At 30.6% G+C, this 19,355-nt stretch overlaps 2 protein-coding genes across 2 annotated transcripts; one reads left to right on the forward strand and one right to left on the reverse strand.

The window, feature by feature from the left end:
• Positions 1-1,130: 1,130 nt before the first annotated feature.
• LOTGIDRAFT_232780 (hypothetical protein) lies at positions 1,131-6,958 on the reverse strand (the record flags this gene model as incomplete). Its single annotated transcript, XM_009057819.1, has 14 exons — positions 6,865-6,958; positions 6,101-6,289; positions 5,842-5,980; positions 5,495-5,598; positions 5,055-5,143; positions 4,736-4,778; positions 4,005-4,057; positions 3,711-3,785; positions 3,455-3,604; positions 3,037-3,198; positions 2,418-2,596; positions 1,858-1,995; positions 1,494-1,649; positions 1,131-1,330 (listed from the first exon to the last, which is right to left on the reverse strand). The coding sequence occupies exons 1-14, from the start codon at positions 6,931-6,933 to the stop codon at positions 1,131-1,133; spliced, it is 1,746 nt and encodes a 581-aa protein (XP_009056067.1). The 5' UTR covers positions 6,934-6,958.
• Positions 6,959-8,015: 1,057 nt separating this feature from the next.
• Positions 8,016-18,528, forward strand: LOTGIDRAFT_190059 (hypothetical protein; the record flags this gene model as incomplete). The annotated part of the gene is made up of 22 exons (XM_009057820.1): positions 8,016-8,246; positions 8,550-8,735; positions 8,861-8,983; positions 9,174-9,296; positions 9,787-9,964; positions 10,168-10,397; positions 10,576-10,954; positions 11,276-11,541; positions 12,715-12,819; positions 13,247-13,396; positions 13,940-14,092; positions 14,295-14,434; positions 14,840-14,967; positions 15,360-15,462; positions 15,655-15,751; positions 15,892-15,965; positions 16,207-16,263; positions 16,567-16,741; positions 17,022-17,256; positions 17,699-17,805; positions 17,964-18,083; positions 18,196-18,528. 22 exons carry the CDS (start codon positions 8,016-8,018, stop codon positions 18,259-18,261), a joined length of 3,426 nt encoding a protein of 1,141 aa, XP_009056068.1. The 3' UTR covers positions 18,262-18,528.
• Between the last annotated feature and the right edge of the window lie 827 nt (positions 18,529-19,355).

The raw sequence follows: 19,355 nt of genomic DNA on the forward strand, positions 1-19,355 counted from the left end.
TCCACAGTGTAAATTCATATTTCAAATCCTATTTTTTCATTGGTAGGTATTTTCATTAACCCAAAGGCGATCTTAAGATTTTCAGTAGTATTTTGGAGTAGATATTTTAATTCAATTCAAAATGGTTGTTAAAATGAATTTCTGAAAACAATTTGGTCAGACAGTACATATTCATTTTTTTTTAATTACAGTTTATTGTACATACTTTTTAGTTGTTTAAGTGATTGTTAAATTGTCTAAAGACATCAGGATTGTGTAATATACCTTATATTAACCTTACCAAGTCTTGTACTTAATTTTTAGAATATATTAATATATGCTGTTATAGTCAAGTAACAATATATTTATACATGTCCTTGTTTGATTCCAATGACCAGCCTATTTTTTTTGGTTGAAAAATAGCTTTATCAACTTGAATTCTTGTATGTTGAATAGTACTTTAACTACCTACAAATAAAGTTAGTGTTTATGGTTTTAATTGTCCCTTGATCTGTACAAATAATTTTCCTCTGTACACTGTTCATGCTTAAATTGCTCTGCGTTATTTTCATGGGGGTTGAATTTAATTTCACTGTATTTAATAGCCTTCACACCTCTTTTAAGTTTTATATTTAGCAAGAGAAAATTGTTGAGTTTTTATACGTTGATTTTATCTTAAATTAATTTATGTGACATCTACCTCAATATATTATCATTTGACAAATCAAAACACATGAAAATACCGGTATGTATTATAACCATACTCTTACAATACAATTTATTGTACCTATGAATACCTGAATTTTATTTTTTGGGGAAATTTTTTATTACGTCTGTACCTCTTGTTAATTTTTATACTGCTATGTTTTTAAAGTATCGCTGAATAATTTGAAATAGATTCAAACATTAAATGAAATTCTATGCATGTCCTATTAGTACAAGTGCCTCATGTTAAATAGCTCAATAATTATTCATTCCAAACAAATTGTTGTTATTGTTTATGAAGTATATTTTATTCAATATATTAAATATTTATCACAGTCATTGTTATTTTTTACATCAAAACATAAAACATCACTTTAACAGTAGAAAGAGAACCATAATAACAGTAATTTGAGTGCATTTTCTGGTCCTGGAATAATCCAGCTGGATTATGATTTAGATAAACTAGAAGTAGATTTTGGGCGTGGAAAATCATTGCTTTTTTCAGCTGATGTTGGTAATCTACGTTTTGCTGGTCCTCTCTGAACCTGTCTAGCCCTCTGACCAAATCCTAAACACTGAAGAGATTCTGAGATATATCTTGCTGCTGGTGAAACACATAATAAAACTAATAACTTGGCATCACCACCTGTAATACATATCAAAGTTTATAATTATGAATTAGATAAAATCAAAAGACTGTCAGGTGATTACTTGCACAAAGACAATTCATGAGTATGCTGAACCAGATAACATTAGCGGATATTTCATGCACTTTTCCTGTCTAAATTTAGGCAATGTGAAAGACTTACCTATAGAATCTTGTAAAAAATGTGTAAGTCGACTATTTCTATATGGTATATGTGTTCTATGTTCAGCTAGAGCACCTAATACATCTGCCAGAGCTGATAAACTTTTATTGATATGTGAAGCTTCTCTTAATGCAGCCCCTTTTACACCAGACATACCTATAGAACACAAACACAATAACCAATATATATATATATATATATATTTTCTGACGTACAATAACAAAATATTTTCACTGTTATACTTTATATACATATACTGTATAGTGCTTGCTTAATACATATTAATGTATTATTATTATAAAAGGGTGAATTTTATTCATGTAAAACATCAAAGTAAGTCTCAAGAAGTTTAAACAATCCTTACCAACACATTCACTGCCAGCTAGATCTACTAGTTGTAATTTAGTTTTAATAACAGCTTGTGGAGTTATCTGTCCTAAACAATCACCTGATAAATTAGGTTGAGATTGAGGCCGTGGTGTCTTCTTTGAAGTTTGAAAACCTAGAAAGGCAAAATATAAATAATCAAAAGGCATTTTTATTTAATCAAATCATATTGACACAGATCAAAGTGTGCATTTATATAAGCGAAACGCCTATAACGATTTGCCTACAATACACATTTATCCAAATTGGCCAAATATTTTTACCAGCATTTGAAATTTTCTAACAACAAAGAAAAAGATTTGAAGAAAATTATATTACATTGGCAGATGTAATATGTTCAATAATTAGTGTATTGTTATTATTGGGAAGTAAACAAGTAAACACTCAACTCGGTTATGCAGATGGTCATTTATTTAAGGCTATTTTAGTTTTTACCATGTGCTGATAATCGGCCGTTAAAGCGTGTTGATACGATTTGTTTCAATAACAAAGCCTTCAATCTCTTTCAGACATACAAATGTTTCCATTGATGCTTACCTTCAGAATCTGTCATAGTTTTATTGGGTGAGAAAAATGAAGGAGCTATTGAAGTCACAGTTAATGTTACTATTAAATGTGAACGACTGGAATGTTCATGAACCATTGTTGCCGATTCACTTCTTGTTCGTAAACCGCGCTGTACTAAACACATCACATCATATACTGTTGATACTTGTCTGAAAAATATCAATAAATGTTCACTTTTACTAACAATCCAACTACAAAACTGTATGAATAAGTCAGGGATTGATCTGTTCCAAAAAATTTGACCTTGGCCCTTTCCAAAGTATCATTGAAAACCTTGCATGCTGGTTTTTAACTAACTTCAAAACTGGGAGGATCAATGAGTGATGCAGATGAATTTCATTGAACAGTAAGAAATTACAGAATCAGATCATTTATACATATCATGAAGTCCAAAGCACATTGACCACAGCTTTGGTATGCTCATATTAGATAATAAAAGGCTGGTTTATATTGCCTACATTAGTATTTATTCCACCTCAAAATAGCGTGGAAACTGCAGATGTTGAACATCGTACTGGGATGTTTGTAAAACTGCTTTGTTTTACTGTATATGATATGGTAAGTATTAAAGCAGTTTAACTAAACTTACTTGGATGTGATAGTAGGTAAGTTTAATAAACCATCTGAACCAGTTATTAATTCATGTTTTATATTAGAACCACGTGATAATAAATCTCTGATATCATTATTATATATTTCTACTACCGATACTTCTATAGTATGACATCCTGGTGGCTTCTCTTCTATTAATCTAATATAGAAAACAAAATATTTCTATAAGATATTAACTATCTAATCATCTATTTGAAAAGAAAGAAAGTTTTTACAGTCCTACTTGGTTACTATGTATAAAACAGCACTATGTCAAATATCATAAGTCACATGGTGACAAGGACACACAAGAAATTGCTCATATAAACCTTGGTGTGAATGATACATTGTATTACCAATGGATTTGTAGTTTAACTGGATTTTTCATTGATTGCTTATGTATTATATTAGCCTACCTGAATAGTTCTCTAGTGGCTCGGGGTATAACACCTTCATCAGGATGTAACGTTTCACTAGGATTATAATCATCATTACTATGACTACCTAACATTGTATGTGTTTTACCACTTCCTGTTTGACCATACGCCATTATACAAACATTATAACTAAAACAGAAATAAAAAAATGAAAGAAACAAATATATAGAAAAAGCCCAAGTTAAAAAGAAACTAAAGGTTTGTCTTAATATAAAAAAAGATGTAATATACTAACCCATCTAATAATGATGTTAACATTGGTTGTACTTCATCAAAAACTATATCTTGTTTTTCTGATGGATTATATACTCTGTAACATAAGTTTAATAATAACTCAATAAAATCTTCACAAATAAATATTTCTATCTTCCTATCACTCCCTTCAATAAACCAGTTAATGAAACTGGCGTTTTTATTTTTGTGTCATTTCTGTGAGATGAGATGTCTGTGACAAACAATTTAAGTCTTAAAAAATTACGAAATAAAGAAACATTTATCTATAAAATATTTGAAAAGAAAATAATAATACCTTTCATATTCAAATACTTTATTATGTTTACTGGTTTTGACACAAATATTCTCCTATAAAACAAAACATAAAAACATTATCAAACAAAACTTATTCATAACAGAATTTCTGACAAAACTGGATTACTGTTTTCTTTAAACCTTTTTAATATCAAGTGAGGAAATATTATAATCATGCTAACTAATAAATAATAATAATAAGTAATAATAATATAATCCAAAAATAGCAGGGTACAAATGACTTCATTTATTTGCATAGCAGTTTTTTGCTCTATGGGTCAAAATTGCACAACAGTTTTATATTTTGTGGAGCAATTTCTTCTTGAGTAAATCTTTGTAAATAATGTGCACTACGGACGAAAAAACAAGTCGGCACAACGCAGATACCATAATATTGAGTGGTAATACTGCGTTTCCCACAACAGTGATTCTATCTCTACATGTACACTAATTATATTTGTTCTTCTAAAATGACTTTTGTTATACCCCTTATCTTCCATGTTAATTTTTAAGTGATCAATACATTCATATTTATTTTCGTGACATTGAGTCTAAATTTTTAAGGTTGCACGAGCCTGATTAACTGCTCTACTGATGAAAAAAATATCGCATTTTGCTACAAATTGTATCGCAACTGTGATGCCATACATTTTGTTCCCCGAATAGACCTGTTGAACAGGATGGATGTTCTAGTTCTACTGAATATTGTAAACTTTGTGTGTGTTAACTTACATCATCATAACAGTGTGCTACTATCTCAGATTTACTACCAGGTCTTCAATGAAAATACAACAGTACATAATTAAATATTGTCACTTATACCAAGTTTTGCACTCAAACTTGCATGAAAAATGAATATAGACACTACACCTACACAATAAACATTCACATATGATCACATTTAAAAAATTGAAATATGCTTCAGGTCATATGCAAAATTCTTATTTAAATCCACAAACTTTCACAAAAATACAATCAAATAATTTAATGCCAATCATTAGTAAATTTCACTAAATTGAAATTTGACATCTGATATATGAAATCTGCTTACTTTCCTAATGTTGTATGGTCTTCTGTACCACAATCAAATGCTTTTAATGGTCGTAATCTACAGTGTACTCTAATATTACCTCTCAATTCCTGGAAAATACATAGATTTCTGTAAAAAAATATAAAACATAACCAAAAAAAGACAGAAAAATCCATATGTTATAAGGATGACAACTTTGGACCTGTAAAATTCAAGAGATTCGTAAAACAGAACAATAAAAGATAGAAACATCCATGTGTTAAATAGATAACATCTTAGGTTCCCAAGGATCCTGCCTTCAAACTGTTTGTTGATTGTTAAAAGTTAAACTACTGGGCATTGATCCTTGCATAAATTACAGTTGAGTCAACTGAAGTAAGCAAGCCACAAATATAAAGGTTAAGTAAAGTCAACAATGTGACAAAAGTAAAATTGAGAGATTATACATGTAAGTTACTTACCATTAATAAATTATGTAGATCTTGTCTTCTCTTTTTCTCTTTACTATGTCTATCAGTTATATCTTGTAGAGTTGATTGTAACTGAGATATCTGATCTTGTAGCACTGAGAATATTTATAGATTAAACATTGATTACAAAAATCAGCTCTTAGAATTTACATATATTTCAGATAAATCATCTTTTGTCTTGCAAAGGATGTACTGTACTTAGAAAAACCATTCAGATTTATATTTAAATCAAATTGTTTTATTTTTTCCATATTACATTTTTCATACCAGTATTATGCTTCTGTGTCAAGAATATATTTGACATTTTAGAATCATAAATCATTTCTAGATTAACATACCTGTTAAACTAGAGGACTGTGATTGGTGGAGATATTGATGGTGTTGTACAATAGAATAAGCATGATGAAATTGTTGTTTAAACTGTTCAGGCATGTTAGCTGCTACTAATTGTACACCAGATAAATCTTTTCTTAAATTCTATAAAGACATCCAAAATTACATAATGTAACGCACCGATACTTGAAATTATCAAGTGCCAAGAGTCTTTGAAGCGCATGAAAAATAAGAATATTTTTATTCAGCAAAAAATAAACCTACTTCAATTTCATCTTTGAATTTAGATGCTTTTGTTGACACTTGGTTTCTGAATTTTTTTTCTTCATTATACTTTTGAGTGACAACAGTTTTTTCTTCTCTTGTCATTTGTAGTTCTTTCTGAACCTGCGTTAGTTTAAGATATAGCATTCCATTTTCAGTCTCTAAGCTGGCAATTTGTTCATCTCTGTTCTAAAATTCAAAGGCAAGAACAATATGCCTAATTAGCATTCAATATTCAGAATCATTTGAAAGACAATTCAAAAAATTTCAATTCTAGGTTTAATGAGAGGATTTAATTCACTTAACACTTATTTGCCTTAGCCAACTGGTAGAGGTACTCTCACTCTGTCGTGTTGGCTGGTTCAAATTGTGAACCTTCTGCTTTCAACACAAAGACATTCTAAGACTGATGGTAATATGTTGACGCTGCTATTCCAATTCTCATAGAAATAATAGGAAAAATTTTAAAAAAAAAAACTTTCTACTTTGCTCAGACATTCAGACAATTCAATAAGTCTTTTCAGATATTTTAATAATATAGCTTTACTGGTCTGAATGACTGAAGTATTACTAGAGTATGATAATCATACTGGATTATGATCATTCAAATCATACTATAAATATTCACAAAATAGTGCAGAAACTCATACCGTGGGCGTGGCACTAACAATCCAGTTCCAGACACCTCTTTATTATTATGTCGTATGAACCATCTCTTCAAAAAATTTACTGAAAATTACCTTTTTATAACTTTTGTAACTTACCCTCAACTGTCTTTCACAGTCTCTTGTCTTATCTGCCAGGAAATGACTTCTGTCAATTCCAAGTGGCATGTCTGTTTATGTTTTCTTGAATTAATCACAATGACTTATTTTTTTTGAATGATAAAAGCAAGCCTGAACAGTTTAACCTCGAATGTAAATAATGGAACAGTTCGTTTTTTAAAGTTTCCCTTTTAAAAATTAAACTAAAGTCTTAGATTCACTAAAACAATTTGCAAAGAAGAACGTATCAATGTTTAATGATATTCATAATATAATGATAAAATACCCTTACATATATTATTACCTAATAGCACACAAATTCATCCTACAATGAATTTAATATTTAGCTAGAAAGTCTATAAAACATCTATGACAAAACGAACTGAGCTCATTAGCAGAAATCAGAGTTATTCCTCTTCCATTTCATAGACTTGAATATCACAATAAGGCTACATGAGAGAATAATATCCTGAAATTGTATCCATTAATTTATAAGTTTGATTTTCGGTTTATTTATCAGATATACGATTATTTAAAGTAACATGGCACGTGTAATAGCAATTTAGTGTGTGATTCCTTAAACACGGAGTATCTGATCATGTATGTTAATGACATGAAACAGTGCAGTGGTGTCACTTCTGTTTTAGTAAGTGGTGAAGTCATGTGACATTTTTATATTACATAAAAGGCTTCATATCAATTTAGATCGGACTTTCTCTGTCTGTTGTAGCAAGACGCAAAAAACCATTGTCTTTACGCGATCCACTGATCCAGTTCTTACTGACACAGTGACACAATGACACAATTTAATTTGAAGCTAATACTTAATAATAGGTAGGCTTAATCTTACAAAACTTGCACTGGTCAGAGCCTTATTATGGAATAACTGTGTCAGTAATGTCTAAAAATAAAAATGTAAAAGAACCAGAATAAATAAAGATAAAATGCATAGCATGGGCATAAGTTGTATTAATTGGAAACCTATAATTTACCAGAGGATCATATTGATCTTATTGTGACATTTGTTTCAAATATTAAAGATGGAACTTGAGATAAAATTTCCAATTATTGGACTCCTTAATTCCCCCTGGCTGTATTGCTGTTACAGTGATATTTTCATGATTTCTATTTTTTTTTTCAGGTAATCTAATATGACCAAACAAAGGTTACTATTAGTGAATAGTAGTGGAGATGTTTTCGCTCTTAATACTGAGAAGAAATATTTTAGAGAGCTCGGAAAAAGTACTGATGGTTTAAAGCTAAAAAGAGTATCAGCTGTTGAGTTTGGTTGTTGGGGTATTGGTCATGATCAACATGTTTATGTTTATATTTATTCATCTGATGTACCCATTAGGGTAGCAGAGACAACATTTGAAAATCAGGTATCGTATTGTTTTTAATTTCAATAAATTTATTTCAGTGTCACAAACTAATTTTGATTCCAATTAAGGTTTTAGAACTCAATTTTCAATTGAATAGCTTCTGATAGTATGAAACAAAAGAATAGAGGTGATAACGGTAAGATGTTTGCAAATTAAGATCAAATGTATGGTATAGTCATTAGTTTGTTAGAACATGTGAAACGGTTAACGAAAACATTGTAGGCTTACTGTTTTAGGAAATTTCACTCCATGGAGGTTATGTTATCTTTTCATTTCAGTAAAGGTCGTTGTTTTTTTTTTCAGAGATGGTCACCGTGGGGTGGTTTTACTCATAAAAATCTGCTACCATCTGATAGAAAGAGTTGGAGTAATGAGACAGGAGATAAACATATGACACGGAATGACTTTCCTTTACCTTCTGAGTATTGGGAATGGGAGGGGGATTGGTTTATTGATGAGAATTTTAAAGGAGAAATTACTGATCGAGGGGTTTGTATTTTCTAGTTTTATTCTAATATCAGCCATTTCTTTGTTTCTAGTTTATTCTTGCAAGTATTTGGTGATATTTATGAAAGTTATGAATATGAAAATATTTTACATCATATTTATTATAGGGTTGGCAGTATGCCTCAGACTTTCCACGTCAATACTCTCCTGAACCAAAAACATTTTCAATGGTTAGAAGAAGAAAATGGCTCAGGTTTAGGAGATATGTTGCTAGGGAAAAATGGGCCAAGGTAAAGTAATAGATGCCTTATGTTGATGGGCATGATTATGATAATATGCATTATGCAATGTAGACCATATTGCCTTGACAGTATAGAAACTTTAATTAGGAACTTTTTCATGTAGAAGCTTCTGATATTCAAGTATTGGATAAACCAGTTTCATAAAAAGAAGTCACATTCAGTATATTATCATTTGCAGATAAGTTATAGTGATAAAATGGAAGATGGCGGAACATTTATAGATGTTAGTGTTGGAGGTTTTCAGTTACCAGGACAACCAGCAGGCTTTCTTAGTATTTGGGCTGTAACAGTTAATGGAAAGGTTAGTAAGCTGAAGTATAATAATTTATATCTTATTTTATAAGTAAGGAATTGTTATGAGTATGGTAACTTTACCATGTTGTTTGTGATATAAGTAACATAATATTTTCTCAATAGACCTTATTCACTCCTTGTTTTTAAGACACTGAAAAAGAGGTTCATAACACAAATTTCGTCATCCATTGATAAGGTGGCAACGTCATAGAAATGAAAAGCCTACATGACGTAACTGAACACCCGATTAACAGGGAGAAAATTTAACTGCCCTTTCTCAGAAATGTGTGATGGTAAACTTTATCTGAAAGTATCATTAAATAGCTTAATCAACTCCGATTTTAATGATGTAAAATATGAGATACTAGGACTGGAGAAGGAAGCTTTAAAGACATCAAGCGATTTTACTGCAGTGACTCTTTTTGTTTGCATTATGAGCCTTGTTCTGGATTAAATATAGCTGATATGGTCTATGTGACTATTATTCTATGATTTAGGTGTATGTAAGAGAGAATGTATGTGAAGAATGTCCAGAAGGTACTAAATGGAGATTAGTATCGACTGATGATACCAGTGTTATAAATATATCTGTTGGACCAACTGGTTTAGTTTGGGCTGTAACCTGGGATGGTTTAGTATTAGTTAGATTAGGTGTTAGTAGAGATAATGTTTATGGTAAGACTGTACAATTATTTCACATTGGTTATTAGCAGTCAACTGTCCCTTTAAAAAAGCTTGTGATTTTGTTTGCTTCGGTTATGAGTTCTGACATATCTACAATGCATTTATTTTTGGTTTATTTTTTGATTCTCCAGAAGACACATTTTTGTTGTAATTTTAATTTTACAATAAGTCTTAATCTGTTATATTTAACTTAGGTTCATCATGGAGTGAGATTCCATATCCTACTAATGAAACTAGAATGATGCAAGTAGCTGTAGGTAATAATACTGTATGGGCATTAAGTCGTGATGGTATTATTTGGTTTAGAAAGGGAATTAATGGAGATAATGCTTGGTTTAATAATCAATCTGCTATTGGTAGTTGCTGGATAGAAATGGTTGGTTCTTTATGTCATATATCAGTCACACCAAACGACCAGGCGAGTGTAGTTCAGTTACTGTTTTACAATTAACACACTATAAAGCTTTTCAAAACACAGATTGTGATGTTGTTTTCTCTCATATTCGAACTCCATTTCACATTCCTGAGAACTGATAAAAATAAATGTGATAAATGGTACAATTTGAAATATGTAAATGATTTTCGAATAATATGTTTTGTAGGTATTTGGTATTGGATTAAATGATAGGAAACCATATTTTAGATCAGGGGTCAATACTAGTGATTTAGGTGGTAAAACATGGCAGTTACTAATGTTAAGAGAAGATCTGTCTAAATTAAGTCATGCTGATTCTTCTTTTCAATCATTAGATGATGAAGATACATCATCTGATTATCAGAGTAGTGTATCATTACGTGGTACACCTGTCAGTGTCTCCAGTATCACCAATTCCAAAGATTCTAAAAATAATACCATGAAATCAATCAAACCACTAAAAGCTACTAGTCTTTCAAAACCAGATCTCTCTAAGTCTAAAACTGAAACCAAGAATACTATTAAAGTTTCAAACCAAAGTGAGTGCGAATCTACAAAATCAAAAAGTAGACAACAAAATTGTGATATTAGTATGAAAAGTGATGATTTAATAGAAAATGTGCAATTAAAAGTTCAAAACAGTGATAAACTGAATTACAAAAATGATAATGACATTCCTGATGGTACTACTAGCGAAGTGTCGTACAGTAGAGAAGACAGTATTCTTTCAGAAACTGATAAAATTTTTAATTTTGTTACTGATATTGATGAAGATGAAACAAATCAACATATCAATTTACAAGAAACTGAAATCATTCCAGTGGACAGTAAAAACAATGTAGGATTAGACAACCAATCTACTCATTCAGAAGTCTTCAGTCAAGAAGATCATAAAAGTATGGGTATTTATAACATTGACAGTATGGAATTGAAATCAACAATTACCATGAATCCTAGTACAAGTAATATATCAGAAACTTCTGATGAGGTATTTACAATGTGTACTATTACTCCTGCTATGCCTAGATATTTCTGGGTATGGTTTAGTGCAATGGGATGTTATATTGATGAACCGACTAATGTAAGATGGTTACAAACAAGAAGAGGTAAGTTTCATTCCATGTATAGTTTTAGTTTAAACCAAAACATCACAGTATAACTTCCAGAACTGTGTCATCTTTTATTGAACTAAACGCGAAGATTCACTGAACTTTTTATGTATACTGTATCAGGGACACAGATAGCATCAATTTGTACCATTCCAATTTTCGGTCAGGGGTCTGTGGTTCTTGCAATTGCAGTAAAACTAAATTCATTATAGAAATACAGCTTGTCAGGCAAGGTAATAAATGCCCACTGGCAGCTTTGATTTTGATTAAAAATATTTGGCAGTACAGTAACAATTACCAGTATGAAACATTCAACCTTCAGTCATACACTTCTTCAGAACTTTTTGGAATGAAACTGAATAATATAGTTTTGACGAAATCTGTCAAGAATTGGTCCTTCTAGAGTGTTAGTCCGTCGGTTTGTTTGTGCGTCAACAACTGCTCATAAACACTCTAGAAGGCACAATTCTTAACTGATTTTGACGAAACTTTGTACGATTGTTTGTTACAACCCAAGGATGAACTTCATCAACAATCATATCAAGTATGATCGGATGAACCCTAGAAAATAAGAAAAATTGAATAAATTTAATATGAGTTCTGGCCCTTGTTCTTAAAATATGCTCATAAACACTCTAGAAGGCGCATGTCTTGATGGATTTTTACGTAACTTGATGTGAGTGTTTGTAATCACCCAAGAATGAACCCTATTGAAAATCAGAAAAATAATTAGTATGAGTCATTGCCCTTGTTCTTGAAAACACGTTTAATTGTAGCTTGTGAATTTTGTTATCACCAAAGTATGAATCCTATCGAAACTCATTAAAATGGAAAAATGTTTATAAGGGTTATTGACTTTGTAAACGCTTTAAATATTTAACTTGTAAATACAAAATAAGGCACGATTCTTGTCAGATTTTTACAAAACTTGGTAATATTATTCATTATCGCCCCGAAAAGTTCAAAAGAAGTGTATCACTGAAGGTCCAATATTTCATACTGGTAATTGTTACTGTACTGCCAAATATTTTTATTCAAAATCAAAGCTGCCAGTGGTCGTATATTAACTTGCCTGGCAAGCTATCATTGTTGATATGTTTTAAGCTGATTAATATAAATAATTCTCTATATTAATGCAAGTTTTTACATTGGTAGTAACAGTAACATTATTCATATTATCAGATTCTGACAGTAGTATAGACACAGGCTCTAAGAAGAAAAGAATATCACCGTATATTAGAAATGTTATACTAGAAAGATTATATCAGAGAAACAGAACAGAAATACAACAGTTTCAATATTTAGAAAATGCTGTAGATAAGGTCAGTGCAGTATATAGTTAGTACAAGATTTAAGATATTCAAGCAGTCAGAGTATAGACTTAAAAAACAAATAAGAACAACTCCAAACATTAAGGTTATTGCCTTTTATATACTCATTGAATTAAGAGAACTAGTGTTCTGTGTCAATGTTACAAGTTTGCAGTAAGACCACCTTTACTATCTGCCCTCCAAGCCAGTATTAGGGGTTGGAAGCTGACTCCATCTTGAATCTTGAAATTTGTCTTACTTTGAGAAAGATTAGGACCCACAGTACCTCATCAATCAGCTCCTTACCTACTGAGCTATTCTACTGCCTTAAAAAATTAGAATCTACTGTTAATTTTCTTGCACACTTCTCATCTCAACCTTGCTTCTTACTTCAATCCTTCCTGCCTATCATTGTAATTTATACTTTATATGATTATAGTCATCATGGTTAAAGAAATCTAGTATGAAATGGTATAGATATGGATATAGAAATAGATGGGAAGATGTTACAGTAGAATTAGAACATAGTTTACAAGATAATGATAGTGGTATAATAACCATACATTACTGTCCTAGAGGAAAACCAGTTGTATGTAATTCTTAAGTTCTACTTATTCACTCATATAGAAAGTAACTCTTGTTTGAAAGTCAGATTTATAAACAAGCCAGTGTTGGTAGAATGAAAGATTAAGACTAAAGGGTTCTGAAAAAAATGTTGAGGGCATTGATTGCAGGCTAACTGAGGCCTTAAGTCGTCTTTGGAGTAATTTGGTACTTTTTGTATCTCTTTAAACACCAAAGATGTAAAATTCAGGAACCTTTTTCTTAGGCAATGAATATATGTTAAACTATGTATATATACTATGTATGTACAACAAGAGTAACAAAAATCTTGGTCATCATAGAAGAAATAAGTTAAAACTGAGAGACTATACTTATTGTTATAAGATTTGAACGAAATTTAGAACTGCAGAGTACATATATAAAACAAGACAATAATTATGGGATAAAACACACTTCTTTAATACATGGGTACACAACATTTCAACACAAGTTGCCATGTCATTATTGTTCCCTCCCCATATTTTGATTACTAAAATAGCCTTATATATATTTTATATGTATATTATAGAATATGCAGATAAGTTTTAGTGATATCACTTGTATAAAGAGGATAGCTGATCCATCAGCTCAGTCTGTATTTCAAATACATACAGCTGATACTACCTGTAAAAATCAACCTTATTTATTAATGACTTCTTCAGAATCAGACACTGATGAGTGGGTAAGATTGAAATTTTTCACTTAGTGATATGAATAGCTGAGATCTGATTTTGTATTAAAGTGGATTATAAGGGATTTGGTATTGATTTCAACAGGAACTATTTATTTATTGAATGAATCCTTTGCATAAAGTTCATTCATTCATTATCTTGTTATACAAAGATTCTGTTGAATTATACCTCAATGTTTTTATTGAAATATAGCTTTCAACTCTACTAACAGCCAATAGTCATTTATGGAAGATAAAACAAACGATAGATAAAGATAGTATATGTTCAACAACATTACGTGGTGATGTTTTTATACATCAACCATATAAAACATATACTAAACCTTATGAAATGTAAGTTCTCTTAAACCATTGTAAGTAATATTTATCAGAACAAGAAAAATCACTTACTATAATATATTATCATCCTACAATATTACAGTTTGACTTGAGTGAGTCTTGTTTAGCTGTAAGGACTCCTGTCCTGTATCAGTTTTATTTTCTTATGAGTTAAAATACTGATTATATTGCAAATGATAGGAATGTTGCAAATACACGTATTAAATTTAATTCACTTACATGTATATGAGCAAAATGTCTGTTACTTACTAATTGTAAGCAAACATCTGATTTTGAATCTCAGAAATGATACAGATAGCTTATATTGCCTTGTAATCAAAATCAACTTTTTAAGTTGACATACATATCATGCCATAATTAATTTTTACCTACATGAGTAATATATTATGTATTGTGTAGGTTATGGTGTCAACAAGGTGGTCATTTTAAAAGAATTGAAACTTGTGTTAATGGTATAACATGGGCTGTAGGCTATGATCATACAACCTGGGTTTATAATCAGGGTTATGGTGGTGGATTATTTAGAGGTAAGGACATGGCCTTTAATGGGAGATATATGCCAGTCTTGTCTTATTAGAAGTACAAGATGTCTGATCATCAATGTGGCAGTAGGTCAGTTATTTTTCAGTTATTTTCTACTGTCTGTTAGAAATGGGTTCTGTTTGATAAGCAATTGTGATGGCTGTAAAAAATATCATTTCTAGTTTTTTAAAACTAATCTGGTGAAATCGTAAATGCATGTCAATCTATCTTCTGGTAGGTAAATTTTTGTGTTTTGAGTTAATGAGCTTCTTTTAGTCTCCTGAGAAATTGTGTGCTCTTTAAAATTATCTTGTGCTTGATTTCAAATGCAGTGAGTCCCATTCAGTTTTCTTTTCAAATTATTTTGTCAATACAATAGTAGAATTTAATATTCCAGCAACATCAGCCATGTCAAAAGAATGTTATCAACAAACAGACACACGAACAATTTCTACGTATGAAAATCAGAAATGGTATCCTGTTATAGGCTATACTAACAAGTGAGTAAAACAACTCATACAACTTTAAAGGAAAAGGAGTTTTAAAATATTCGGTTTCACAATGTAGTGGGCAATAGGGGGAATTTTAGATAATCTACTACTATACAACTTGGTATATATAGTATTTTCCTATGATCTATTACTTTTTAGCAGTTACAATGTGTTAAAATTGTGGTATTGTAATTGTTGTAGAGGATTTTTAACTGATTGTTATGAATGGAGTGATAGTACAGGTATTCAAGATAAAAATAAAGAAAGTATTAAATTACCATCTAGTAACTGGCACTGGGTAAATATCTTTATTTTATTTTTATTTCTTGGACCAAAAGTGTATCTTAAATTCATGCTCAACAAAGTATTCTAAAAACACATTATGCAAAATGAATTGTTATTTGAAATCTTGTGAACAAACTGTTTATTTTATTCTAGTCTGGTGATTGGAGTGTAGATTTTAGTGGTCAGGTTGATCAAGAAGGGTGGCAATATTCAGGTAACTTTAACAAGTAAGTAAACCAATTTAATAACCCTTTTGTTTTGTTAAGATTTCAGCATTAATAACAGAATATAACAAGAAACAAGCAAAATATGCTTTTGTATATATTTGAATTGGTGTATAGCTCAGAGCAAAATAAAAACAGAGGTAAAAATTGAAATTTAAAAAACTACAGATAAGATCATTTTTGGGATGAGTCTCAATATTGTGGTTAGTCTTCATATAGTTTAAAGCTCTAGTTATTATTTAAGACCATTTCATCAACAACCTGGTTTAAGAGACGGTGTAAGAAGAAGAAGATGGATTAGGTAAGTAAATATAGCTAAATATTACAGTATTAGGGATATCAGTACACTTCCAGAAGTTTCAGAAACAAGATAGGACAACTTTATTGGAAATGTAGGTTAACTTTCCAGCCTGTAACTCATGGGGCTTTAGCTTATTGACCCATAATACAACCACCTGTAACTGTCTTTTCCATGGCATTCCCTCACACCTCTGCCAGGATAGAAGTGTGCATTTCTACAATGGCAAGCAAGTGTCCACCCCACTGAGACAAATATTTTACTTGTGACAACGTTTAGAATAACTGACTATATTTTGTGTTACAGAAAGTGTAAATTAAATACAGTGGGACCGTGGAATAAACTAGGTTCTACTAATATAAAAGATGTAACTATACAGTTAGATACTATATCATCAACTATCTCACCTGTTATAATCTGGGCTGTAGGAAGTAATGGTAATGTTTTATGTAGACTTGGTGTTACTATTCATAATCATCAGGTAACTATACTCTCCTTTCTTGATGAAACGCTTTCACTTTCAGATAAAGTGCTGATTGTAGATTTCACTTGGGAAATGAGAACATGTGTTGAGTTAAACAGCTATCATTGCGAGGAATTAGAGTTTTAGGGTAATCAAGAAAAAAGTTTGATTTCATTGAATTTCTGGGAAAAATAGTTTTTCTGATAGATTACTGTCTTACACTATGTTGAGGACAATCTTCAAGAATCTATTAGGATGCTACCCTTTTCTCTATATTTGTAACTATTTTTATTTGTAGGGTGATAATTGGATAGATATACCAACAGATTTACCATTTACCTCAGTATCTATTGGTGGTAATAATAGAGCTTGGGGTATAGCTATTGATGGTTCAGTTTATTACCGACCTGGAGTTACTAGTACTAATCCTAGTGGTCAATGTTGGTTACAAGTTATACCAACACCACCACAAGGTTCTACATTACATCTTATATCAGTTGGTGAAACAGCAGTCTGGGCTGTTGACACTAAAGGTACAGTATATAGGAAATTCAAAACAAAAGTATTACAAGTTTATTTATTTCTTTAAGTGTGTGTAGATAGATTTTACATTTAGATGTATGTCAATAGAGAGAATTTCTGTTTACTATCACTTTTTCTAAAGCATTATATCAAAATATATTTTCCAATCAGTACTTTTAAGCTATAAAATAAGAATTTTAAAATTTACCAGGCAACAACCGAAGAAGTACGCAAACAAAGTTAATTTTTATAATTCTGATTTGTAAACAAAACCTTATGTGCATATCTGTCGTCTCGGATTTCCTTTCCCAGACGCTAAGAAACCATTTAAGCTAGTGACTATTACAGCTAATCCATTAGGTTCATATTAACAAGCATGATTGATAATTTTCTCATTGTGTTCAAAATGCCTCTGTGAAATGAGAGTGTCAATTAGATGTAATGTTGTTGTAGGTAATTTATGGTACCGAGAACAAATAACACCTACATATCCTGAAGGTACTAGATGGTGTTACGTCTGTAATAAAGTGAAACACGTATCAGTTGGGCATAATGATGAGGTAAGCTTTTGAGTGATCTCTTAATTTCACAGTAGGTTATACATGTGACCAGTAGAAAGATTGAACTCATTGTTGAACATACATACTTTGGTATTATACTACCCATAAAAATCTGTGTTATATTGTCCACTGTGAGAGCCATGTGATTTTATTTTAAGGTATGGATAGTTAGTTTACCTAATTTTGGTAAGTTTAAACATGGTACTGGTATGGTATATAAAAGATTAGGAATTACAACTGAAAGACCTATGGGCACTGGTTGGGACAGAGTTATTGGGGTAACTATTTTTTCTTTCTCTATCATTTTAATTAAGCAATATCCAATCCAAGGTTAGCGAGCCACTATTATATAATTTGAGCAGTTTAATGTAATTCATTCCTGTATTGTAGGATGGTTGGCAGTATGTCAGTATAAGAGGTTATATTCAAAAGTACATTGAAACAGAAGAAAGTTAGTGACAGTTCAAGTTATCTAAACCATATAATGTGATCTTCAAATTTCATTCTTTGTTTAATCACCGTAATATTTGATGCATTCATCAATATTTTGTGTGTTTGATATGGGTAGAATTGATTAAGTAATATGGTTTGGTGTTATGGTATAAAATAGTAATATGGTATAGTTAAAGGGACAGATGGGCCATTGGATATGCATATATGTTAATAGTTTTGAGATGTACTAGAAATGTACGAAAATTGCAAAATTCCTTCAAAAAAAAAAAACTACCTTAAACTAGCAATTCCTTTTTATTTTTCTTTTTCTATATATGTCTTTTCCATATAGTGTCTCAAGAAAAAACAACTTTTCTATTTAACTTTTAAACAAAATAAACGTGGATGGATAATTCTGGATTCACATGGATTTGAAGGTTTAAATTTCAACGATGAGCTGTGAACACTATTACTAATTGGCTAAGCTAAAAAAAATTCTATTTCTGAGACTAAGGTACGATTCGTCAAAAAAATGGTGCATCTGTCCCTTTAACCTCTGAGTAATTTGGTATGATCAAACTCAATAAGTAACCTGGTATGTTAGTAAAACCCATTAAGTCAACTCTGCTTGTTTGCTCCGTCTCATGTGATGTATTAAAACTCAATAGGAATGTACTATATTTAACTCAGTAAAGCATATGATATTTAATGCATATTAAAACAGCCAGTGAGTTATGTTGCATTATTATACAAAATTAAAGGAATGTGTAATATTTCTAGTTTTTTCTTACATGTCCAAATCTGTGCCAAAATCTAGTTAGTTGTATCTAATCCTAAATATATACTCTTATCATAGCCAAAAATATTATTTTATAATTTCAGTAATGAGCTATATTTCTCACCTAATCTTATTCTTACTAAGTTCTGTGTTGTTCTTAAATGTATTGTTAAGTTTATATCTTGTGTCTTTCCATATTTATAATTTTATAAAGTATTAAATTATGTAACACTATATATTTTTTTTATTGTTTAAAATTATCTTTTCTTATTCTTACATTTTGATAATGGAGGGTAACTGTGTAAATATAATTGATTAGACTTTAACCAATAATTTACTG

Source organism: Lottia gigantea (genome assembly GCF_000327385.1).
Source record: "Lottia gigantea unplaced genomic scaffold LOTGIsca_31, whole genome shotgun sequence".
NCBI lineage: Eukaryota > Metazoa > Mollusca > Gastropoda > Lottiidae > Lottia > Lottia gigantea.